The 27,871-nt window shown below is 40.7% G+C and overlaps 1 protein-coding gene across 1 annotated transcript in view; it reads right to left on the minus strand.

Annotated features, from left to right (window-relative positions):
* Nucleotides 1–27,871, minus strand: part of ctnna2 (catenin (cadherin-associated protein), alpha 2) — a 376,545-nt gene that overhangs the window by 65,507 nt on the left and 283,167 nt on the right. The window contains exons 8-9 of the mRNA XM_079999605.1: nt 21,027–21,107; nt 6,163–6,315 (exon numbers count right to left, since the gene is read on the minus strand). Of these exons, the coding sequence (XP_079855731.1) occupies nt 6,163–6,315; nt 21,027–21,107 (234 nt within the window). The remainder of the gene's footprint in view (nt 1–6,162; nt 6,316–21,026; nt 21,108–27,871) is intronic.

Below are 27,871 nucleotides of genomic sequence, written 5' to 3' on the forward strand. Positions count from 1 at the left end.
GTGGAGATGGCTGCCATGCGCATCACATCGAGACCGTGGAATGATTTAATGATTCATCAAGTGGACAAACTCACAGAGAATCGGACAGAAATTAAAGCTGAGAGGGAAAGTGTATCAACCCGTCTCAAAGACTTTGTAAAGTCTTAGATTTGTGTTTTTTTATGTGTTCATTGGCAATCCAACTATAATAGAATCACCCCGTGACACATAGTGATTTGCAGCGTGAAATGGAATTTTGATAATACCTGTAGGTGAAGTTAAATGTGTGAATATGAAACAGTAGAAAAAATCATATCGGTTTCAATTTACAACCTTCATTGAACATAATAACCGTTTATTCCGATGTAGGTGGATGCGAGACAATTACCTGTTGCTTTCCAAACACCCTGGTTTTTATGACCACTGTTTTTCAGTGGGAAGGCTGTGTGAATAATCATGGCATCAAAGTACACATTCGAATTTGGCAATAAGGGTAAAATTATGAAAAGTGAAATATATAGTATAAGTGTCACAGCCCCAGCTGTGCCCTTCAGTCCCCTGGTCTCCTTATGTGTCTCTCCTCCCTTTCCCTCTTGTATCTAGTATGTCCATGTCTATACCTGACCGTGCAGTGTGGTCGTGGCTCCTAGTTCCAGGCCTGGCAGGCACAGCCTTCTCCATGGTGTGAAAACCTCCTTCGTGCCAGCCTGCCTGCACCTCAGTACCAGCCTGACCACACTCCGAGCCCTGTGCCCTCAGCCTGCCCGCCCGGACTCCCGAACGACCCACCTCCCTTTATTCCATTCCCAGATCATTATTATTCCTCCCCTTGTAAATAAACCTTTTATAATCTGCCCGTGGTGTGTGCTGTTTGGGTCCTATCCGTCTCGATCATGACAATAAGATAAAATAAGATACAACAAATACAATAACACCTAATTGATTTCCTGGGTGGAAATTCAGGAATATGTGTGTTTGTGTGTGTGTGTGTGTGTGTGTGCGTGTGTGTGTGTGTGTGTTTGTGTGTGTGCGCCCGCGCGTACACGTGTGTGTATGTGTGTGTGACATCGACACCCCGTTCACATATTCCTCAGCCAAATAGTGCATCAGAATGAGTGGCTTCCTGCTGGCCAAGATGGTGCTAATGAGTCTGGTGATTCATTATGATTGTATGATTATGACGGGGCCCTCGGGGTGGACATGACCTCTCACTTAGGCGGGCGGAGAACAGCGGCGGTGGAGGAGAAGAAACAAAACAAAAGGAGGGAAAAACAAGCACGGATCTCCTGTCGCAAATGTTTTCACGCGAAAGCTGGAGGATAACTGCGAACAAAGCAAAGATAACAGCACCGGCCTCAATCAGGAGGTCAACAGTGGTACTAGATGACGACATGACAGTGGACCACCTAGGAGCAACGCTTAATGATACAAAGTCATTCTGGCAGAAAGACAACACACCCCCAGACAACGCTCTCATTAGAAATAACCATGCCGCAAAAAACAACATTTATAGCTGCTTCCACATGAGCTGGTGAGGATTTTGAACGATGGTGGATTTTCTATTGATCATTTCTAGTTTATAGTAACGATGAACCCGAACCCGTAATCCCTAAGATTAACCCTAGATTAATGTATTATGACATTAAAGCAATTCACGCCCTATCAAAGATTATTCGGTATATTTCTAAATGCATGGCATTTTACATTGTGTATTAATATATTATCAATTATTTTACTATTTTCAAATTTGTCTGGATGGATACATACATTAAAGCCCTCCTTTCTGACATGAATGACCACCCTGCTTCCTTCTTATGATCTGATTAGGACCTGAACCAATTGGAATACTAATAGTTTTACCATTAGTAGCCAACCCATACAAAGCAGAAGCAGCAGATGCTGGGGTAGATACATTACATACATGGGATAGGTACATTTTCTGATCGGTTCAATATTAATGAGCAAATAATGATTAAACATGTATTTACATTGATCAAACAATAAAAATATATTATATTATATTTAGCTTAAAGAATTGTATATCATTCAATATGCATATGCAATACGCATATGCAATTAGAGTATATGTACATGCATTGAATGATATAAAATATTCTAGCTATTTGAAATTAGAGAATTATATATCATTTGAAGATATAAAATATGAAATAAAACATGAAAAAAAATTATAAATAAAGTGTGTGTATACGTATATATAAAATTAGTTTTATTTCATATTTTATATCTTCAAATGATATATAATTCTCTAATTTCAAATAGCTAGAATTCAAATCAGTTGGGTCTATGAGGAGAAGAGAATGAGGTACATTGTTATTGTTCTTCTCAAAACCAGCCCTGATAAATCTAGGAGTTTCTATAAATTTTTTTTCTTAAAAAATGTTGAGAGTGGGAGAATGATAACTAAGCGTGAAATGACTCATTACATAACACATTGTTGTCCTTAGAAGACTACGTCCCGCTCAAAAAGTACATTAGTTCACATTGGTTCAACCTGCGCTATAAGCCAAGCTTGCCAATATTCTATATTCATATTAAGAAATAAAAAGGTTTCGCCTTATCAACTACTGAATTATTATGAACCTTGTGGAAAGTACAGTGGGTTAACATATGACATGGATAACAAATTAATTAATATATACACAATATACAGTATAAATACCTACATACAACATAATAAGTACTGATTTAAATTACTTTCCTATTTTTTTAATACTTTAATTTTGTATTAATTGGATAAAGACAGATTCCACCATATCAACCACTGTATCACAATACAGATTAATGACTAAATTAATCAAATTATGATTACATTTATGAATAAATTCATAAAATAGTTTTAAGATGGCCAATCATTTTGCCATAGACACATTCCTGCCTTACAAACAACTGTATGGTAAAGTGGTCAATATTCAATTCGTAAAGAGACAAATTATCATTTTATTATAAAGAAGACATTTAGGGTTGTATTGTTGTATACTGTATCATATTGTTGGTCAATATTAGGGCCAGAGGTTTAGAAGAGGCATTTGGATTTAACCACTAGCAGATGAATAAGCAGTATGCTCCTAATAAAAATAAAATTAAAAATAAAAATAAAAAAGAGCATGAGAGGCGGTTGCAGGAAAAGTAAGCAGTTCAATTGGTTTTGGCTTAGAGTTTGTCATGTTGAGTTGAGGCGTTGGTCACCAAATAATCTGTTCCCCCTGACGCTTTGCTCCTAGTTTGCAATACGTCAGTCATCAGCAAGACTTGAAAACGACTGGTTCATAGCAAACATTCCGGAGAAAGAGACTACCCGGGGCGTGCAGCCGGACACACGGGCCGAGACGCCACTCTCCATTCGCCAACAAGGAGAAGCGTGAGCTGTGAGTCACGCCAGCACAGCGAGCGGACGGAGGAGAGAGAGAGAGCGCGCTCGTGGTGTCTTCTCCTCTCAAAGAGAAAATAATCAATGAGGATGAAACAAATGTGGAAAAAAGGTCTTCTTGAGAGAAATCCACTCCCATTCACAGCCCAGAAACGAACCGGCTCTTCTGACTCTTTTGTTGCACCGGTGATTCAGACAAACAACGAGTCAAGAGAGAATGTCACTCATCTTTTTCCCGAGTCACTCGTAAAGAGATGAATCTCTGAAAAAGAGCCCTTACTCTTCATCACTAGTTTCCACCACAAGCAGTCTCAAGCCACAGAGTAGTGATATGTCCTTTCGAGCTGACAAAGTTGGCAGCCCTGCTCAATATACCCTGTTTGCTTAGCTCAACCCCCACCCCTTCACTTAATCACATTAGGACTGTAAAAGAACCTAATTGCCCTTCAAAGGCAATGAGCAGCAGAGCTAAAGCTGTAGGTTACACCTACTTCAATTGTTAGGATATGGCAAACCCCGGACGAAATAAAGTTAAAACTCTGCGGGGATCAGATGATGTTTTTTTTTAGTTTTTTTTTTAATAGACTGTGATTACTCAGGGTATTCGTCACTCATCAGGCTTCAGTTCTGGAAACTCTGGATATAATGCAAGACATAAAGGCATGTACAGACCGGTTAGAGATTCAATAATTACTTTAAAGCAGCACTATGCATCTTGGTATTTGGGATTTGGCGCCTCCACAAATTGTGAGTGCAATTTATTGCACTTTGACACCCCTGTCGTAAAACTCGGTCCGTTGCACGTTTCAAGAACAGTCTATGTCACAAACGCAAATATAATGTAGGCCCTTATTACAGGGGCCTTTGCAAGGACCTCGCCGCCTCAGCGAGCACTCAGTCCACGGCTCCGGGGGAGCCGCGGGGAGAGAGTGCGCGGGGAGGAACGGGGGCCCCCTGCCACCGGTGCAGGTACCATATGTGCTCAGATCAGAGCCGACAGATCGGCTCACGTGGGCGAGGCAGCGGGTGAAAGAAGCCCTGTGGCGCAGTGAAAGTGAGGGCTGGCGCGGGCCAGCTGCGGTGCGGGTGCCCGGCGCACCACTGACCGGCAAGTTTAGAACTTATCGTTTTTTTTTTATAAATATTACCAGGCAAAATAACGCTAATTACTCCGGCCAAAAATCAAGGAAGTGACGTCGTGCCGTAAAGCGTAACTCACTTTTCCCGCCGTTTTGAACCGGAACATAGAAGTTACATCGAGGGGCCGGAGGGAACGGTAGAGAGAAAATAAAATCATAGAATGTTGCTTTATCTCACACCGTGTAGGATTTAGCAGCACGACACCAGCGCTGAAGCGGATAAGTGGTGTAGAGAAGAGTCCTGCTGCAGTGTATTTTTGTTGTCGCTGATATTATTAGTAATATAGTATTACAGTGCAAGGACAGGCGTTTGGGGGTGGGTGGGAATGAAAGACGTGCCATTCTCTATATTCCGAGTCAGTGTATCATCGACATGATTTTGAAGCTGTTATTTTATGGTAAAAAAGTTACATAGTGTTGCTTTAAAATGTTCATAATTTGGATATTTGATCTCTCAGTCAATAATAGTCAAGTATATTACTAAACCGTTGGGTATACTGTATATAAAAAATAAATAAATTAAATAATATATATATATACTGTATATATATAAAACATTGTCATTAAATCATCAAATTTTCATGAACAAGCCCTAAAATCCTAGGCTCGGCAAAGAACAATGAATACATTAAATTTAAATTAAATATCATTTAAGAAATCCTCATTGCATCATAGATGGTACTGTATATAATGATATTTTGTTTGAAACTCAACTATATTATGTAAATGGGTATACGTATGTATCAGAACACAACATCTCAAAACAGAAGCACACTTCCAATATCAGTTAAAGATAATGCTGATGATTCATTTCCTTTACATTAGCAACCCTTGAATTATGTATGACCCATTTCCACTTTTGAGTATTCTTAACAACTGGTTTACCTCTTGTCATCACTATTACGACAAATGTCATCAGTATCAGACAAAAGGTTTACAAAAGCTTCAATAGGTGGCATTAATAACTGAGACTATGTTGACAGGAACACACGTGTGCGTGTGCGTGCGTGTGTGTGTGTGTGTGTTTGTGGGTGATGGTAAAGAAAGGTTACACTGAAATTCAAGGCCTGGCATAAAAGAGCAACATGTGGAAAGTGTAAACATATTATGTATAACATCGTCTACCAATTCACCCTGCTGGAAGTACTGTCATTTAATTCAAAGTTAAAAGCTCTTTGTCATGAATGAAAACATGGATGTCTATGTATATGTATGTTTAAATGGAGCATATCAATGGTTATTATTTTACATCGTATTTTCCGATTCAAATATTTTACTTCATACTTCTAAACATTTTCTTGTGTTTGTCTTGAGTCAACCAATCGAAGGACTACTGACTTTGGTCGTGAACGTATGTAAATGTACCACCATTTTTCCTCACCCTAACCCTCTCTCCATCTATTTATGTATGTATGCACTGTATATCATGCACGTATACGTAACCAATTTAAAATGGTCGGAATAGGGAAAAAATAACCTTCTCGCGACAGCTTGCATATTTCACCAATTTAATAGGTCAGGAAATAAATCTCGAGCAGCAAAGCCAATATATACCATATATTGTATATGTATATATTGTATATATGTGCTGCTCTGCACGGCATTCATGCGGTGAGAAAAGATGTGTGTGTTGGTCATGTTTAATTCATGGCTGACCTCCACCAGCTTGTTGGCGTGCTCGCGGAACACCTGGGCGTACTCCTTGACCTCCTTCTCGTTGCCGCTTTTGGCTGCCTCGATGAGGACCAGCAGGGGAACGTTGGTCTCCAGGAAGGAGTCAGAGATGTGGTCCATCACCGCCTTCCTCAGCTGGAAACACAAGAAATGGATGAGGGATCATTTAAGAAGCGAGAAGACATTAGATAGATGGATAGATGGATAGATCGATAGATAGATAGATAGATAGATAGATGAAAACTAGAAGACAGAAAAGAGTATATAATAATATACAGTATAATAAACCTTGCAACAATTTACAATAAAGGATAAAAAATAAACTAACTGTACAAATATTGGCACACATACCATAAACCTAATGACAAACAATAAATAAATGTCACGACATCGTAGGGATAAAGATGGGGGGGGATAAAACATCGACAACATGGAAATTGCTGTTATGCGGTGTTTATTTTCCCACGGGGCCTTTATGTGCTACGTTTATCTGTTTACGACGTCATTTACAGCCATGGCGCTAGAATACGGGTTGTTTTCCTTATAAGTTTAATGGTCAGAGAGGTTACTAGCTGATATATCTGATGGACAAGGAGACCGGAGGGAACGGTAGAGAGAAAATAAAATCAAAGAGAAGTGCTTTATCTCGCACCGTGAAGGATTTAGCTGCATGACACCAGCGCTGAAGCAGATAGGTGGTGTGGAGAACAGTCCTGCTGCAGTGTATTATTGTTGTCGCTGATCTAGTTGTTATTATTTCGATTTTTATTGTTATTATTATCATTATTAGCAACATTTTCTTTATTTATTTAGGTTTTCTCTGTTTAGGTTTATTTTTATTGTTTAGCATTAGGTTTATTGTTATATTTACCAAATTGTATTGTTCATTGTTAATTCTTTAGGTTTATTGTACATTGCTGACGGTTTCTTGTTTATTTTTGAATTACTTTATTGTCGTTGTTAATTCTTAGGTTTATGTTTATTGTGTATCATTGGGTTTATTGTATATTTGGCAATTTTATATTGCTCATTGCTTAATTTGAGGTTTATTTTTCTGGTTTATTGTTTATTGTGAGGTTTATTTTTTATTGTACATTGTTAATACCTGCATATTGCCATTTTTGTTTTCTTTTTTTAGTCTATTAATTTAATATTATTGCCTGTTTTTTTTATGTGAGCCACTGTTATATTGCACTTTCCTTTTGTGAATGAATGAAGTATCTATCTATCTATCTATCTATCTATCTATCTATCTATCTATCTATATATTTATCTAGCTATATATCATCAAAGTTGAGCTTGACGAAAAGCTAAGCCAAAGAAAATAAAACTCTGGTTTCCAAATCGATAGTTCATAATTTGTGATCAAAGCAAAACATTGTGGAAGCTTCCGCTTTAAAAAAAAGAAAAGAAAAGAAAATGCAAGGGATCTGCAAACGAGGGCATATATCTGTTATCTGCGAAAAAGGAAATGAAACTTCAGGCAGGCGATCAGATCCGACTCTTACTATTTAAGACTTAATTGTGAGTGGGAAAGTTTTAATTTAGGATTAAATTAAATGTGGATTTGGGAGAATAGATTATTCTGCACTATTCTATGTAGGGAGAACCAGCACATCCACAGTTCACTGAGTTCAGTTTGAAGCCAAAATATGATCGAAATAAGCTCCAGACTTTGATTTGATTTTAGTGGTGTAACGTAGCTTCTGTGAACCATTAATGGAAAATAAAGGATGGTTCATTTCGGCTCATACGACTATTGTGGACAGGTTTGGAATAGGGGAAACTAAACTTAAATGACAATGAAAGTAAAATGAAATAAAAACAAAATGAAAAAGGCCGTTGAACTCAACTTGAGCTGGATTATAATGCTGAATTTTTTTTTTCCAACTATATAAAACAATGTGTCCCAATTAGTGGACATGAATTTGATTTAAGAAACAATAACAATACAATAAAACAATGAAAAACCATCTGGCACTTGGAGGGTTGGAGTGGTGGTAGCGATGAGTGCACCATCAGCATTCTAACGCGCACACCCCACACACACCCAAGGAATCCTTCAGCTGTCTCTCAGATCTCCAGCTCCCCTTCACGCCCGACTCCCTTTGCCTCCCCTCCTTATAATCGTCCTCCCTCTGTTTGTCATCACAAACACTTAAAGGGAAGAGAAGTCCAGAGGTGGGCCCGTGCAGTTTTTCTGCCACTATCACAATCACAAAAAAAAAAAAACCCTCAAAGAACTGAGCTTATGGTCTACTAATAGTTAGTGATGCAAGACTCCTCAAGGATTCTGTTCTATTGAACAATCTTTTTAAAGACTCACAAGTCAGGAGTCACTTCGTCAAAAGAGTGGGCAAAGGAAAAAACAATGACTGAGGAGCACATTGCAAAAAGGCGAAGGTATTTGGCAGAATTCACAGAATTCCGATCTGACATGAGTAATTATGACATCATTAAACGATTCTTGTTAGAATTCATAACCGACTCTTCTGACTCGTTCAAGAAGTCCTCCCTCGCTCGCCGGTCGTTACACTAACTGAACCAAATAAACCAAGGGTCGGAGAATTGAACAACTCTTTTTACTGAGTGACTCGTCAAGAACCGAATCCCAAAAGGAGTCAAACCTAACCCCTGCCCATGTCCCTGCCTTTCTGTCCCCTGGTCTCCTTATGTCTCTCCCCTCGCTTTCCCTCCTGTATCTAGTATGTCCATGTCTCTCCTGTATCTAGTATGTCCATGTCTATACCTGACAGTGCAGCGTGGTCGTGGTCCTGGTTCCAGGCCTGGCGGGCACAGCTGATCCTCGTCACACTCATCATCACACTCCATTGGAAGCCCGGCTCCGCGTCCGGACCTCGTCTGATCGTCACCATCACCTTGTGTGGTGTTTTCCAGACTGCTCGCCCTTGGAGTCGCATGTATTTGTTGCTTCTTGCCTTGTCTGACCCTGTCCGCCCCTCCTCTTCAGAAAACCTACCACGTGTCAACCAGCCTGTCCACACTTCGAGCCGATCCCCGCTCCACCTCCAACGCTGATGCTCCGTCCCCAACTCTCGCAAGAGTCACTCCCGGTACTCAGGCTGCCTCCAGCTCTCCTCGTACCCTCGCGGCTCCACAGGAGGAGCCAATGTAGGTAGGTAGAGCACCCCCTCACACCTGCCGAACGGCAAAGGAGGATAAAGGCAGGGGAATGCCTTTATTGTGGACTGTCAGGTAATTTATTGGCTTCCTGTCCAGTATCCGGTGAACTGGGAGGGCTATGGTCCAGAGGAACGGAGCTGGGTTCCACGACACTCAATCTTGGACCCTTCCCTCATCCGGAGTTCCACTTGGTCCACCCGGGAAGACCTTGTGGGTCCCGCAGGGGCTCCCATTGGGTGGGTGGGTGGGGGGGGTACTGTCACAGCCCCAGCCGCGCCTTTTTGTCCCCAGTTCTCCTTATGTGTCTCTCCTCCCTTTCCCTCTTGTATCTAGTATGTCCATGTCTATGCTTGACACTGCAGCGTGGGCATGGCCCCTGGTTCCAGGCCTGGTTGGCACAGCTGCTCCTCATCACACTCATCACCACTCTCCATAAGAGTCCCGGCTGCTCGTCCGATTGTACCGTCACCTAGTGTGGTATTCTCCAGACTGCTCTCCGTTTGATTCTCATGTATTTGTTGCCTTGTCTGATCCTGTTTGACCCTCCTCTCCAGAAAACCTCCCACGTGCCAGCCTGCCTGCCTATGCCTCACCGTCGGCCTGTCCACACTCTGAGCCCTGTGCCTTCAGCTTGCCCGCCTGGACCCCGAACGACTCACCTGCCTTTTATTCCATTCCCATATAATTTTGTTCCCCCCTTGTAAATAAACCTTCTATACTTCCCCCGTTGTGTGTGCTGCGTCCGGGTCCTATCCGCCTTAATGGCAAGTTCCCACTTTCATTGTGACACTTGAGCTTGTTCTGTTCTGAACACAGAACACCAGTTCTGCCTGGAACTGATGCATTTAATGAATTTGTGCAGCCTTGGAATTCCGATCTTGCAAAACAAGAACTAGCTTCCACTATTTATGTTTTTTAAGTGGAATTTGAAACATTTTCACAGCACAGTGGCTGAAAAACATTGCTGTCATCAGGGGTGGAAATTACAAGGGGGAAGGGGGGGTCCCCCCTGTAATCCCCTTCCTGGGGAAAAACAAGAGTTGCCCCCTCAATATATCATTGTTAAGATAACTATATAATTTTAAATGATCGTGGCTCTGCACCCCGATTGCTCCCGCTCTAAGGGTACTGACTGTGTCCAGGCACCTCAGCGATGGGTCACCCATGTTCAGTGCACTAAAACAGTGTGTTTTGAGTTTAGAAGTACGTTATTTACTCTGTTTCGTTATGTAACGAAACAAGCACCACCCCCCACTTTTCAAACTGAAGTTACGCCCTCGGCTGTAGTGTTTTAAATGGACTTTGAAACATAAGACTCCTCACACTTTGTTCCCGGGGAAACGTTACTGTGGTGGATTATGTGTTCAGCTTCTCTTTTCCAACTCTGTAAAGCTTTCATTTTCTTTTTTTATTGACTTGCGAGCCGCCGAGGCATTTTTCCTTTTCTCACAAAATGAAAACAGCAAACAAATGAGCTGCAGGAAACCCGTGCGCTTCAGAGTATCTTCTGGGAAACTCTGGAACCTGGTGTATTTTAATAAAAGCTTTCTGGGAAAGCGGGAAATGATGTCCTGGAATGTTCTTTCAGCAAAGAACTTTGATATCCTGAATGAGAGTGTTGATCGTTTGAGCGACTCGTACAGGTATTTTATTTTGATACGTTCGCGCTTTTGTTTTTTTAGCGACTAAACTTTGTTCTCTCTTTTCTCCTGCCATCAGAGTCAGAGGGTGCTTTTTCCTATGGAATATTGATGATTAACAAGAAGCTTAAACACACAGTGAAATAGTTAAGACCAAATCCATTTGCTTGACAAAGCTCGACAGATGAACGAAAGCGGGGATGAGCCTGTGATCTTCAAAGGCCACATTAACATTCCTTTGGCATATTTTCTTTTTATCAAGAGGAATGTTTGCATTTAACTTTTTTTCTTTTTTTTTTCCAGTATTAGGCACCTGCTCTGTTACACAAACAGATGGTTGATTGAAAGTGCTGAGAAATGGAAAAAAAAAAAATCCCTCAATGATGGACCGATCCCATTAATCAAACGCATCAATTGGTGCTGGTTTGAACAGACCTCCATGGATGGATATTTAACGTGCGCGTTATGCCGATTATTCCAACTCCACTAGTTTATACAGTGGCAGTCATTCCAACTGATTTTGTTTCAGTGTTTTTTGGCTTTCAGCTGGGAACAGTGGCAAGTGCCTCGTAGTCAGCGTGCTGTATGTTTATTATTAAATTATTATATATTACCATTATTACAGGCATTATTCCATTCTCACCATGTATAGAGTGCAGGAACATCAGGGCTGAGGGAAAACACTGTATTAACTAGTTAATGTCACTTGCATATGATAGACAGACAGACAGGCGGATCGATGGATAGATAGATAGCTAAAAATTTACAATATACAGTTTACCTAAAAATCACCATTTCCTTTACAAAAATGGCAATATGCAATAAGTAAATGACGAATATGTGTAAACAAAATATATATATAATAATAAATAGCAACATGCAGTCAACAATAAGAATAAAAATGGACCACATTGTTCTTTGGCCGGCTTACTGTAGGTATATGACATTACTGCTGCTCTGCTGCTGCATCCCTATTAATGAAGTTTAGAACAGTTGTTTATTTGTTATCTCGCCAGTCACAGGTGAGTTATTACCCCCAATACAAATATATCTGGAAGGGATGACTCATTCTCTTGTGAGGGTTAGACAGTGTAGAGAAATTAAATCAAACATGTTTTAAAAATGCACTTACTTACAAATGTGAACCATTCAATTAAAGAGATTCAATAGGAAAGTCATGTAATTTAGACAAAGAAATAATTTTAAATAAGCAGCAGACAAAAAAAAATAGAGATAAACTAAATAGAGGTAAAGTAAACTATTGCGAGGATTCTTTTAAGAATCATTAGATATAGACTAATCATTTTGGACAGATTGAGAAATAATATTGAGAATAATATTTATTAATTGTTATTCAATGCAAATTAATAGGTTTACATTATCATTATTGTCATTATTATTATTATTATTATTATTATTATCATTATAATAATAATAATAATTATTATTATTATTATTATTATTAGGGGTCTAGCCCGCTCAAACAATTTGAAACAGAAGAACGGCGGAAGTAACGAACACGGTCACGTCTCATTTGGTTTGTCACAAACATCTCAGGGTTCAACTTTCAAGCCAAAGTATCTACAACAGGGCTAATGCGTGGGCTAGGGTGTCATTTGAACCGGAATGTCAAAAACATCTTGTGGTTTAAGTTTAATCCAAATCGATCCACATACGGAGCAGAAATTAGTGAAAAACAGACCAAATTTGACCCCAAGTATTCAGGTGGTCGTGCTTGAGCGACGCACCACTGTTCGTAAACAAAATGAATGAGATGAGATTTACGGTAAGACGCTTTATGACGTCATCATATTATTTACTATAAATGTGTAGGTTCTGATTCAATGCCCATTGGCCCCGTGTCCAGTGTGCGGAGTAGACTCTGTTGCTCTGTAGTGGTTAGAGATTACAAACTGGGCGTCTCTGTATATGTTTACGTACCTTCTTACTTCTTACTGACTTTACCTCCTTACCTTCTAACTTACTGTTAGATTGATATTTTATCACTTTGGTCCCCATTGCTTTGCCGGTTGCATGAAAAAATACAAAAAACAGTTGTCCACAAGAACCCATGACCATGCTGATTCGAGCCCACTCGACTGGCTGAGTGAGTGTGCGTTCACGATCCAGCGTGGCGTCGGAAAAATAGAAGCCGTGATATGGTAATTACTCACAGAAATACCACAAGGTTTTTCGCATTTCATGGAAACGTAACTTCTTGAAAATGATATCCAAGCCAACAAGTCACCTGATAAATGACGTAAGTTCGTACAGAGCAGAGAAACAACCATGTGACACAATCGCTGGCAGCGCTCTCCGGCCGGGCAGCATGCAGCGTGGATGAGGCCCCCCGGAGCTGACGCGGAATGTATTCCTAAAACGCCAATTTGAACTTGAGGTCGCACTCCTCCCGACCCGAGCCCGAGCTAGGACGCATTTATCAATTTTCTTTCATTTTTCTCCGTCTGAATTCTGTATTATTAAGAAAAACACATTGCCTGCTGGGTAGTGAGTTGGTTAAGAGAGAGAGAGAGCAGCCTCAAGGTTCCTTTGATCAGTGTTGTGATGTGATCACTGAGTGGTGCTTTCTGCTTTCTGAATATCCACTCTTCATTTCACTGATTCATAAATGGATGGATCTAGTGGATTATGGCTCCGCTAAAGACCTGACATATGTGAGTGAGAGAATAAGGACCCTCAGCCGACACCTTCAACAGCTGCTTCCCCACTCAAACTACCCCGCACTTTTGGTCCCAGGAATTTGTTCAAGGAATCAAAAGGTTCCCTCGGCCGGTTGTTCTTGTCTGCCTTTCCACCGCGCTTTAAAGACCCGCAAAGATTAGGATGAAAAAGCGATGGTTGTTTTGAATAAAAGCGACCAATAAAGGAAGCCGGGAGCAGACACAAATGAAGTCAACCGCTGAAAATCTCCCGCGTTTTCACCCTAAACAAGGTGAACAAGATTCCGCGAGGCTCGCGGAATTGGGCCTCCACTTTGAGCGGGAACGCGGCTGACCACTGTTGATGTGTCCAAGCACAAAGAACAAAAACAAACTGTACATGCAGTTGGTTGGTGGCTTCAGATGAAAAAAAAAATTGTGGCTGAAATAAAATGCTTTGAGTCGAAAGCACCACTACCAAAGTTCCTGTACTTTTGAAAAGCACTATCCCTGCCCTGAGCAGGGACTTTTTGGTCCCCGGAATAATGTCCCCGGAACTAAGTTAAGGCGTTGTGGGGAATCCCTGAGGGGAAGTAGGAACTGGGGAGGACCCCAGAACCAGAAACCTTCAAGGGCTTTCTTTCTGGTTGTGTTCACACCATCAGTAGGAACGCTAAAGTGACGTCATCCAACAGGGTTTCAAGCACGACTTTCGTGTTTGGTGTTGTATTTAGTCGATGAACTTTCACTGATTTCACCTCATCAGTCCACGGAAATCTGTTTCTGAACAAATTTGAGGCAAGAAATAAACAATCCAGTTGCTGGATCTTTACTCATATTAAATCTACAAGGTGTCATTTAAAAGCTGGTTATGACTTTTGTCAGGCATGGGCTCGCTTCGGGACAGTGCACGGGGATATATTGTTTTATTCAATGAACGTCGGAAAAAAAATAAATGAAAGAAATACATCTATAACAACAAAATACTGTTTTTTTTGTTTTTTATTTATAAAGTATTTTTTTATTACCTCTGAGTGTACGTGGACTGGTCCGCAGTCCAGGGGACCGTAGACTTACGTCCCTGAAGGTTCCTATGGTGCCGGTTAGTCCCTGCCCTGGAGTTGGAGCTCAAATTGTTCCTCAAAACAGCGTTCTAAGTACTACCAACGTTCCTAGTTCCTGCGGTGTGGACACAAAAAGGGAGGGTTCCTCCAAACGTTCTTCGAACTATAAAAAAAGTTCCTGCGGGGCAAAAAGGCCTTTAGACCCTGGTCCCTGTAGTGGAAACGCACTGAGTTCCTCCAAAGGTTCCTAGTCCCTGGGGGAAGTTCCGGCGGTGGAAACGCATTGACTATCTAGGCAAATATTTGGCTATTTTAGTTTTTATTTGGCTACTTATTTAGATTTGGTTATTTTGTTTGTTGTTTGGCTACTTTTGGATATTTGGCTATTTTAGTTTTTATCAAGCTGATTGTACGCATCTGGCTATTTTTGTTTGAAATTTGGCTACTCTTTCATATTTGGCAAATTTTGGATATTTAACTATATTTGTTTGATATTTGGCTTATTTTCCATATTTGGCTATTTATTTCTGCTTTCGTGTATTTTTGAATTTTTCTTCTAATGGATTTTTTTTTGTTTTGTTTTTACCCCCAACAAATCATAATTAAAAATTGTTAGACCGTGCAAAGCAGTGTTTAGTTTGCAGAAAGTGTACTGACTTGCTTGGCAATTAGATGAACAGTGTGTGTTGCTTGGTTACACTATTCAGAGCAACTTCAGAGGGAGCTATCTTAATGTGGATGTACTCTGGAAAATAAAAGCCATATCTATCCATTCATCCAACATTCCATCCATCCATCCATCCATCCATCCACCCATCCATCCACCTGTCCATCCATCTAGCATTTATCAATCATCCATCTATCCATCCATTCATCCTTCGATCCATCCTTCTATTCATTCATCCATCCACCCATCCATTCATCCTTTGATCCATCCCTCTATTCATCCACCTGTCCATCCATTCATCCTTTGATTCGTCCATCCATCCATCCATCCATTCATCTTTTGATCATCCTTCTATTCATCCATCCATTCATTGTTGGATCATCCTTCAATTCATCCATCAATCCATCCATCCAGTCATCCATCCATCCTTGGATCCATCCTTCAATTCATCCCTCCATCCTGTTGTAGAATTGAATAACAGAAGAGGTGGGGGTCGGGACAGTAACATGTAAGTGTTAATATCTAGAATGTTGAACATAAATCTAAAAGAATATCTTGTTGTCGTTTAAGCTTTTTTGGAGCAAGAAATGAGTAAAGTAAGAAGTTGTTTTGAAACATGAAAAAAATAGATCTGCACAAATATAAATAAATAAAGTGTCGGCCTGTGAGTGTGATGACAGTTGTTACTTGAGCGAAGCAGCTGCGTCTAAAGAACATGAACATTAAATGTGTTTTGATTTCCACCAATTTTTACATATCAAAGTACATTTTGATCCTGTCTTGATGGGGCTGCTCGCTGGAACGAGGACAGAGGCGACGACGCCGTTCTGCAACCTCAAAACCAAACAAGTAGAGCTGAAAGGCCAGAGGTACTCTCTGAAGATTGATTTAAGAGGACGGAGCAAGGAGATGGATTTTCCCCCATGAGGCCATCGGTAACATTACAACACCACCCACTGTCGACTAAAATGTGTCATTGTTCAACCCAATCAGTTACTAGGGGGCAGGGTAGCTTGAAAGGTTCCCTGCATATAAAATGGCATACTACATACTATACCTCATACTATATACTACATGCTACGTCCTATGTGCTAGGTGATACGTACCATGTACAACATACTGTGTACTAAATATTACACATTACATGCTACATACCTACATACTACACTACATACTACACTGCATACTGCATACAACACACAACACTACATATTGCATACTACATGCTAAATACTATAGACTACACAACACACTGCATACTACATTTTTATATACTACATACTACACTACATACTAAACTACATACTAAATACGACATGCTTCATACTACACTACATACTACATACTACACATCACTTTTCTAACTCCTTCCTGGGGTTAGATATTCAACTGTTGTTGTGTAGTGTGACTTGCAGTGAGACCCATCGAGTTGGATGGTAGAACCACTGTCATGAGGAACAAAAGAAATGTAATAATACAACTCCATGGAACGCAGCCGATGAGACAAAAAAAAGGAAGAAATTGTGAATTTTCAGTCTGAATAATGCGCCACAGCTGACGGGGTCCGCGGCATCTGTTCCTCTGAGCGTTCTAACTCCCGTCAATTAGAAACATCTGTACCAATCAACAAACCAAAAGCAGATACTGAAATGATCCCGGCGTCCCAAAACGGAAGATAGATAAATAAATATATAAAGAAAAGTGTGGAGTGATTGCCGTGCTACGGGGGATTCCTGGAACGCGCCATCAGTCAATGCGGAGCCCAGAGAGATGGCTTGACAGAACCATTAATTGTCGACAAGATGGCGGGGGTTCCAACACATGGCTCGTCTTTCGGGATGAGAACAAATGGAAAACTAATTAAAGGAACGGTAGGTGAGAAATGTAAGGACTTGAAGTCTTGAAAAGGATATGATATTTCCATACCTCGTTTTGGACTGGACCAAACTGCTGACCGAACTGAAAAATGTAAATGCATTTTTGTCTGTGGTAAGGACAAATGTTTAGTTGAAAGAAATAAAAAATGAAAGATAGAAAATCAGTCTTTTGTACTGTATAAGTTTTTAAAACAGGCCGGGTTCTGGACCGCTTTGATGGGGGGGAGGGGGACCGTAAGAAATATTTATCGGCTTATTCACATGTCGGGCGGGGGCAACATGGGGTGGCGTGTACCGTTAACGGTGAACAACGTTCCCTTTGTATAGGTAATTATTGATTTTAACATGTATAAGGTCGTATTGAACTGCTTCCGGTTTTCGAGTTCCCATGGAACGCAGCATCACTTCCTGCTGTCTCTCGATACAAACTTGGGTGCGCAATCTCATCCACCCGTCCCCATCCCTAAAACCACCCCTGTTTTAAAATCGCGTTCAAAGTGACCTATTTAGACTGAATAAACAGACTGTGATTCAGACCGAACTTAGTGTGAAATTCAGCATCCTGAAGTTCTGTTCTATTAGTGGCAGAGGAAAAACATCATGGGAAGGGAATAGTGAGATATTTTGAAGTGCTTTTTGCAAACAAAAGCTCGACCAAATGGGTTTTAAGAAGAACATCCAGTCATGACTGTTCCCGTAATGGAACTTTAAAGACGAAGGTCATTGTGAGAAAAACAAAAGAAAAAAACCACAAATTGATTCGCCTTTTATCATTGGTTTCCTTTGTTTGGTTTATTGTATATTATTTAGCATTTGGTTCATTGTATATTTGCCAAATTTATATTGTATGTTGTTTTTTTTAGCTTCATTTTTCTGGCTTATTGTTTGTTTTGTTTCTTTTTATTACTTGTTGTTATTTTTTAGGTGTATATATTTCCATTTTTCTCTATCTTCTATTTAGATAATGAGATTTATGGTATGTTGCCAATTTTTTTGAAATTAATGACCTTTTTGTCTTGTGTAAATTTTGATTCCCCTCCTATCCTGGAGGAATACAAACCTATTCACGCTCTCTGAATAGTCCTGAGGAGCGCCCCCCCCCTCAGCGTCTCCACACGAAACCGCTCCCACTCCTCCACTCCTCAACATGTAGACATGATTACAGTATCAGGGCTCCTTGTGATGCATGCCTGTCTCCGCCATCTCGTTCTTCTAACCTCCTGTCCTCCCTCTGTTTCTCCGACACCCGCCCTCCTCCCAGTCGATAGAACATCCTGTCAGCGAGCGGAAGCCCAAAGGGCCCCGGCGTTGGGAGTCTATGCCTTCCCATCTGGAATGATCCTTTGCTCTACGGAGGTCAGGGCAAACAGCAGCCCCAGCGAGGCCCAGCAGGAAGTCGCCCTGTTGATTTTTCTCAAAGTGCTGCCACTGGCAAATATATATCTTGGGGTGTTACAGTAGGAGAGGGTTGTTTTGGGGTGTAACGTTTTATAATTATTGTTGTAATTCAATATGAATATAATTATCAGTATTAGTATCATTCCCAATTATTTTGTATTATTCACATTGTATTGTTCTCTATTTTTTGTGAAACACCACATTTAGAAAATTATAAATCATAATTATACATGAAATGTGGAACCATAACATGAAACTATACATGAAAAATATATACTTAAAAATATACATGAAACTGCTAATATTATTATTTATGTATTTATTTTTGAATGTATGTATGTATGTATGTATGTATGTATGTATGTAGGTATGTATGTATGTATGTATGTATGTATTTATTATTGTCATTATTATTATAATAATTATTATTATTATTATTATTATTATTATAAAGGGAGAAGCAGTTAACCCCCACATTGATAAAATAATAAATCATAAATGTGCACATGAAACTACACATTAATTGAAAAAATGATCTCAGGAAAAATATATACATGAAAAGCACAACCTCCTATTAGTATTATTATTAAAGTTTTTCTTGGAGTTATTATTTATTTATGTATTTATTTATTTATTTATTTATTTGTTAGTTTATTTGTTTGTTTGTTTTTTTGTTTATTTAATCATTTATTTCTCATGGGGGAGGGGGCAGAAAGCCATACATTACAATAAACATTATATCAACAAATTAAAAGCTGAGATGCATGTCATAAGCATAAGCTTGTCAGACTTTTTCTGATAGAACTTCATAGGTATCATTGTATAATATATTAATTCCTCCGCCATGTGGCATAAATACACTCTGTATTAGGAGTCCATATCTGATTCCTAATATACAAAAGCTCAAGGTTTCAGATTGGAGGCAAAGTTTTCTTCCTTCAGTCGAGATGAAAAAAGAAAATCAATTTTCTCTTGATTTCTCACACGTACAGAATAAATTCAGTGCTTATTTTTCTGCTGTTACTGGAATCTGGAAAGTAATAGCTCTGCTACTTCCACTTGCAGCTGTCTCGGCTTTGGAAATTAAAAGTAGAATAGAGAGATCGATTGCGCTCAAGGACCAAAACACATTTAGATGTTAACTACAACTTTGGGAGGAGTTGGATTCCAGCTGAAACTTTTTTACTACACTAAATAGCGGTCTGTTGCTAGAACACAGATTAGGGTTTAGATGTACAGTAGTTGTGGATGAAGTGAGAAGGGGTTTGGGATTTGGTTTCGAAAATCCTACTCGGAAACACTATCCTCCTAACCACTAAAACGATCTCAAAACATAACGAACCTGTAGAACTGCGCCTATTATTATGGCTTCCTAATAGACAGTGATGCAAGACTCTGCAAACAGAGTGATGCAGAACACGACTGATTTACACACACTGAATTCCACAAACATCCGTATTTGTAACAGAATCAAATGACTAATGTCAGATTTCCATTCCTAACTAAGAGCCGGGCCCACTCATCTGACTCTCATTCACCGTTCAGGAAGTCCTCCCTCGCTCACTGCACCCTACACCAACTGAATCAGACGAACAAAGACTTTAAATTGAACGACTATTTACATTGTACCGAGTGACTCATCAAGAACCCAATCTCAAAAAAAGATCATAGAATAGAACAGAGTAGTAAAATGGACAGAACAAGTAACTTGTTCTGATGGACACAGAGCTGCTATTCTGGCTGGAACTGATGAATTTGACGTATGAGTGTAGCCTTGCAATTATGATCTTGCAACACAAGAACTAGTTTCCATTATTTGTGTACTTTAAGCAGCCGGTACTCCGGTAACGGTCTCCTGCTTGTTTTTAATGGGACTTCTGCACCCTGAAGGACTCTCAGACATTTTTTTCTGATAACCCCGCTGCAATGGCGCAATATGTCTGTTGTGTGTAAATGCCAAAGATAAGTAAAATAAATAATTGTAACAATTTGAATGTATTGTTGCAATATCTTCCAACTACTAGTTGCAGCAGTGGGCATCCTGTTAGAGAGCAGCGGAAACAATGCGAGCGGCGAAGAAGCAAGGTGTCAAGAAGCCATGACACCTCCAGTGCGGAAAATCATCTTTTCTACCGCTTACTGCTGGCATTTACAAACAACTGACACCCGGCGCCATCGCAGCGGGTTATCACAAATACGTTTGAGAGTCCTTCAAGGTAGTTTGTGTTGCAAAGTGGGCCATACCGTTTGGACTATTTGGGTTGGAGTAGCACTTTGCCAGCGACAGGTGCAATTCTGACGGGACACCATTATGCAGAAATCCCCCTGCAAAGGAGCGGGGGGGGGGGGGGGGGGGTGGCGCTATGGGGCTAAATGGCCGGTACGTATGAACCGACCTGTCTGCGGAGGTCCCTTGTCTTCTTGGTCATCTTGTCGATGGCAGAGTTCAGGGGATCGCCCTTCTCTTTCCGTCCAGTCTGTGGAAAGAAGAAGGAGAAAGGATCATCAGCTACATTGATATTACATCACATTCATGTCCGGACGTAGAGTATGTAGGTATTTCATTTTGACATGATGAAAGAGCGCAGGGGTGAAAAGGCATCCATATCGTAGAGCCTTTACTTAGTGCAGCAAAACAGACAGGCCCTAACTGACTGTACAACAAAGAAAAAAGAAAAAAAAAAACATGAACTGGGACAGTACGGCTGTTTGCCGGCGAGCTACCTGACTGCTTGTTGCTATGCTACCGGACCAAAACTCAACTCCTACAGCTGTGAATCAGAGGTCAGGAGGGTTAAACTTGAAAGGTGTATTTTACCGCAACTGTCTTGAGGAAAGGGTCTAAGGTCTATCGTCTAATTTCCAGCAAAAAGTTGGGACATAATGTGAAAGAGACTTTGAACAATTTACAAACACACACACAAAAAGAATCAGCCTTCATATATTTTCTTCACCAAGGAAATTAAAGTATTTATTTATCAGTGGTATTTGGTTTCAACTTGAGCCACACTGGAAACAGATTCAACACCGATCTTGATTTCGTATAAATGATGCTACTTTCACGTCGAATGAGAATTACAGTTTGAAGGGCTCGCATGCTCAACAACACGCTTTGACCTCGGCCGAACCTGAACCTGTCTTAGGACAGAAGGAGGTTCCTAGAAACCTTTGCGTTATTATCATCATCTAATTCTGTGCTACAACATTTTAAGATATTCTAGTTAAAAACGTTAAAGAAAAGCAGATGCGAGCAAGGTAATAATCCTTAAATCACACATATTAAATCATATTCTTATTAAGATTTACATCTATTTTGGTATATATTAAAAAGTATATATATATAGTATACACTACAGTTTTAATGCACCCCCATTTTCCAGTTCTTATTGCAATTCAATCAATTCAAGTCCAGTGAATAACATGAAATGGTACAAAGGTAAGCGGTAAACTGCCAGAGGTAAAATAAAAAAACACAGGTTACCAAAAACTGAAAAAAATATGTAAATTTCAGAGTTCTAAAAAAAAGGGAACATGTAATTGGTTAACTCCAGTGTTACATCTGAGCCATTAGGCACCACTGGACAAAGCTTGTTCTCGACACACACACACACACACACACACACACACACACACACACACACACACACACACACACACACACACACACACACACACACACACACACACGCACACACACACACACACACACACACTGTAAATGAATAATGCATCACAGGCATCATGGAGTAATTCAATATAAAAAATGAATGGTGCATAATGTTGATAATCTGTATTTACAATAAAATAAAGAAGAAGATAACAAAGATATATATGAAAACATTTATTAATAATAGCAACAGTATATAACCCAACAACAATATTAATAATAACATATATTTAATCAAAACTATAATTATAATTACATCAAAAGATAAACAAACCTAGCAGCAAAACCTTGTGCTTGCGCCGTGCTTGTTAGGAAATAATTGAAGTAGTTCTGCACTGAGGGCTAGGCCATACTGATACATGCAGAACAGCGTTTCCCAACCTTTTTCCTGCTTCGCACACTTTCAAAGGAATCGTCCCACGACACACCACTAAGGTGTTCACCACTGAAAACGTCACAAAGGGTTTGGACTGTGCTTATTGTTATGGTCTACTGATAGCTAGTGATGCAAGATGCACAAACAGTTTGGTCGTGGTGAACAAAACCTTTTAAATGAGTCGAAAGTCGGGAGTAACTCAGCGCAAGGAAAGTGGAGGAGCGAGTGAATGTTTGACTCACAAACTGATCGCATTCACAGCTCAGAGACGGACTCCTGAACCGACTCATTCAAGATGCAAGATTCAAGATTCAAGAGGTTTATTCGTCACATACATATACATACTTTCATACATATATGCAGTGAAATGTAATGCAACGCACCCGGTGATAACACACAATATGTCCTAGGAAAGAAATTCTTTCTAAAAGACCAACTAACTGACTCCTAAAACGTAATACAGTAAGTCGAATACTTATAGAATAAAAATAAAAATATATAGAATAAAATAAAATACAATAAAATAAAATGAAATAAAATGGAATAGATATGGAATATGCTTATGTATATGGAATAGGCAATTATGTATATACAGATATGTGCATTAAAGTGGCCACTTTAATCCACATATCTGTATATACATTCGTGGTTCAGGAAGTCTTCCCTTGCTCACCGAGCGAAGAGTCGGAATATTGAGCGACTCTTTACTCTTGACTGAGTGCCTCGTCAATCTCAAAAAAAGAGCCAATCTTTAATCATTACGAATAGTTCTCACTTTCAGTGCGACACCCGAGCTTCTTCTACACAGAGCTGCTATTCTGCAGCATGGAACTGATGAATTTTAGGAATTAGTACAGTCTTGCAATTTCAATCTTAAAACACGAGAGCTCAATTTTTTTTTTTTTCACGGCACACTGGTGTGATAAAGACTGTGGTTGAAAAATCCCGAAGTATATCAGTGGGTATTTGGGTACTTAGGCACTTCAAAATCCTTATTTCACCAGGCCCAGCTATTTTAGCACAACCATATCACTATACTGTAACATTAAAACGACGCATTCTTAGAAACAGGGCTTTCCAGAATACCACATCATTTTACAGGATCACGCTACAGCCGGCGTCATTACAAAATCTGACGCCGAAGAATTCTTTCCCCTGGCGATTGCTTCGCATTCCATTCCATTTGAAAGTCCAAGGGGGTTCGGAGTCGCCTCATCTTTGCCAGATTTAGTCTTTAGTGGAAGCTTTGCTACATCCCCGAAATAATACAAATAAATAAATAACGTGAACCAGTGTCCCATACAGAAAAAAAAGACAAAAACAAAATCAAAATGTTTACAATAAAGTGGCACATTGTTTTTTGTCTGGGTGTCCCTGTGGGACGCCAACGCTTGGTCTGCAAAACAGCCTTACCTTGAGCATCAACCCCAAACAGCAAGATGCGTGGCTAATGATTGCTTCGCAGTTATACCCATCGTATCACCTCCAGAAGAATAATGCGAGCGGCCTTTCAATGAATCCCCCTTTTTGTGAACCTGTCCTCGTTTTCTATTTTGGCTACTGACCTATTTGAGTTTGGTTATGAAACCACAAAAACCCCATACTCTAAAGGAGCCGGCCGCTTTAAAACGGCATCATTAACACTGCATCTTTACAAGGTTGCTTTGAAACAATGACTCAGGCTGCAGTGTTCTATGATGCAGGTCACATCGCCACTTTTTGGCAAAGGATCGTTTTTGTTCATGCCAGCACTGGTTGTTGATGAGACCTATACACGAGGACAAAAGGAGAAAATGCATCTGCGTCATCAGATAATGCGATGTGGTGAGTGCCTTCCTGATGAGAATAATAATAATAATAATAATAATAATAATAATAAATACAAACGAGAAAAAACAACAACCCCAAGCCAAGATGATCGACATGTTGCCTGTGTGAGACTGCGATGTTCCGTCAACGCCATACCAGCATACACAATTAATTGTCTTGTTGCCAGGCAACCCTCTCTTCCAAAGCTCCTCAGAATAGAAAGTGAGTGAACATCTGAGAAGAGAGAACGGCCCAAATGTACACCAGCTGCTACAGACACATGAAGGTAGAAAAGTAGAAATCCTGTTGCTTTTGTCCTCAGGACAAAGGCGATGTAGTGGCTCGTGCAGAGCAGACCCGCTCCTCGGTACATCTAACAAGCGTCATCTAAATAGCATCTAGCTTGACGGGTCTTTCATTAAATTTATCGCACAGTTTTTTTTATTGTAAACATGTTATTTTAGGCCTGGACTATACAGCAAAACAAATAAAACATGAACTGGGACAGCAGGGCTGTTTAGCAGCGAGCTTCCTGTAGAAAAGCTAAATGTAGAAAACCTGTTTTCTACTTTTAGTAGCTTCATCTAAATGGCATCTAGCTTCACAGGTGAATGAACATATAGGCCTGGCTTGAAATGCAACACAAAATTGTATAAAAAAAAAAAAAAAATATATATATATATATATAGAAAATCTAGGGGGTCCCTGCTGTTTCTCTATCCATCAAGGGGTCCTTGGTCTCAAAAAAGTTGGTCTACATTAATAATAATCCAAATGAATATACTTACTGTTAATATAGACATTACCCAAATACCAGCTAATCAGTGTGTGCCACAGCTGCAGTGGGGGAGGAGCATCCCTGCAAAAAAAGAAACCATAAAGCGCCCAAAACTAGGACCGACCGAATTCTACTGCGACGCCTAAGTGCTTATGATCCAAACAAGCTCCCTGCCAGACCTCCATGACTAATCAAACCACAGGCTCCGGGATGGGGAAAACTCAAGATAAGAGGCACCTTCGGCTCGACCTCTGAGCGGGCTTACAACCATGACATGGACACACAGACACCGCAGGAAAGTGATATTCAGGGAGAAGAAGAGAGCAAATGACATCTTTATCTGTGCTCACGTGTTTTAAATATTCCACGTGGAAGTACATAACTCCAACTCCTTTGCCACCGTCGCTCATGAGGTATTGAATATAACAGAATGTTGCTCGACGGCCGGAGGAAGGTCTTTCAAAAACCATTTGTGTCTGGACTGAACAAACCACCAATCTTACGAGGCGTCTAAATCTGTGCATTTGACGTAAATACTCCAACTACAGAATCACGGCAAAGTACATTCTCAAAAAGGAACATATGTCTGTCAAACTCACGTTACACTTTGCCCATTTGACAACATTTGAGGCACTTTCGAGAAAGACCTTTCGAGAAGTCCTCTTTTGAGATAACCCCTTCTGAGAGAGCGCTAGGCCTCAAACCTCTTTGAAGAATCCTCCGTGGTAGAAACACTGTTTCTTCAGGGTCCACTTCAATTCCACCACCTTTGGAAAGAATCTTTCGCCTTGTTTTCTGAAAGACTCACATTTGGAGAAGTTCGCGTCTCTGCTGAGGTGCAAATGGGCGCGAGTCAAAGAACTGTGGCCGTGCAGCATCTTTGCTTGGCGTAAGATGAGACCGGACAATGACTGAAAAGCTTTTTCGCTGCAGAGAGAAGGCGTAACGGCCGAAGCCAGGGTCACTGCGGAAGACCGAAAAGCCACTTCTTTTATCAGTTAAATAATTCACCCTCGATAATCCAGCAATACAAATTCTTTGTATTGTGGATTTGGTCAATTGGCCGATTGGTTGAGTGGTTTGGGGATTTGATTGGACCAATGACTACCGTTTTATTTCCATCAATCAAAGCTAACTCTCTCATCTGAAATGTGTTTGTCAACTCTAAGCTCATTCAATAATTGTAATTGTCTAAATGACGATGTCCTTGAGACCATTGTGACGCTCTTATCAACAAACAAGTTAAATTGCTTGTAAAGTGAAAATAAAATTATGTTCTGAGTTTGTCGTGCCACAGAACAATGTGTTATTAACCACCCAGACACATTTGAGTTAAAAAAAAAAGAATTCGCCAAGTATACAAAACATTTCAAAATCGTGATAAAATAGCCATTGCTCTCTGCTGAGACGCTGGGGGTGTGTGCGCTGAGGACGCTGAAACCATGCCCATTTGCATTAACTGCGTAATAATATACAAACGTTTACATCGGAGTAACTTCCATGTTTTTCTGCCGAACGCAGTCCTGTGTGTTGCTCACCTCAAAGTGCCGCTGCGGGATCGCATTAGCATGCAGCTGGACAGGTTGACGCCATTAGCATGCGGCTGGACAGGTTGACGCCATTAGCATGCGGCTGGACAAGGTGACGTCATTAGCATGCAGCTGGACAGGTTGACGTCATTAGCATGCGGCTGGACAAGGTGACGTCATTAGCATGCAGCTGGACAGGTTGACGTCATTAGCATGCGGCTGGACAAGGTGACGTCATTAGCATGCGGCTGGACAGGTTGACGTCATTAGCATGCGGCTGGACAAGGTGACGTCATTAGCATGCAGCTAATGCTAAAGGGCCGGTTCTTGTTTTTTTTGGTTGTTCCGGGCGCATAAGCGGCAATTTATATTCCTGCCGGGATGGGGGGGTGGGGGTACGGAGTGGAGAACCTCCGCTGTGCGTCTCCTGGGCGCAACGCCAGGGGGAGCCAAAGACACCCACCGGTTTGGCTTGGCAGGAGTTCATAATCTCCCTGAAGACGCCTTTTACTCCGGGTGTTTGTTCCTAAAACAATGTTCGATCCCAAATTCCGGGCTGTTAGCGTAGCCTAGCTTATATCACCACTGACGCTCCGTTTCAGACCCGAGCCGTTTCTCAATACCAAGTACGCCAAGTGCGGACTTGCGGACTTGGTAGTTCAGAGTTGGCAAGTTCGACTCGGGAGTACAGACTCCCGGGGACGGGAGGACGCAGGACGGTCATTCTGCGAAATGCATTCTGGGATACTTGGCTGTCCCAAGTCCACACAAGTCACCACCGATGCCTCCTCGATAAAATGGGCGGAGCAAGTCCACATCCGGGCATTTGGACTGGACTTGGCTTGATGCGGACTATGAATTGGAACAGTACTTGGGCTGCGACTGATGACGTTTCACAAGTCCTCAAGAACACAAGTACAAACAAGAACGCAGAGTGAGAAAGGGCCCCGGTGTTTATATAGTGTTGGGGGCGAGGCCATGCAAAGTATGACGTTGTATACATCATCGGGTCATGATTTAGCCTCGCCCAGAAAATCTGGACAACAAAAATGGTGAGAAACGGTTCAAGGGTCTCACTGCAC

This window comes from Zeus faber (genome assembly GCF_960531495.2).
Source record: "Zeus faber genome assembly, chromosome: 4".
Classification (NCBI taxonomy): Eukaryota; Metazoa; Chordata; class Actinopteri; order Zeiformes; family Zeidae; genus Zeus; species Zeus faber.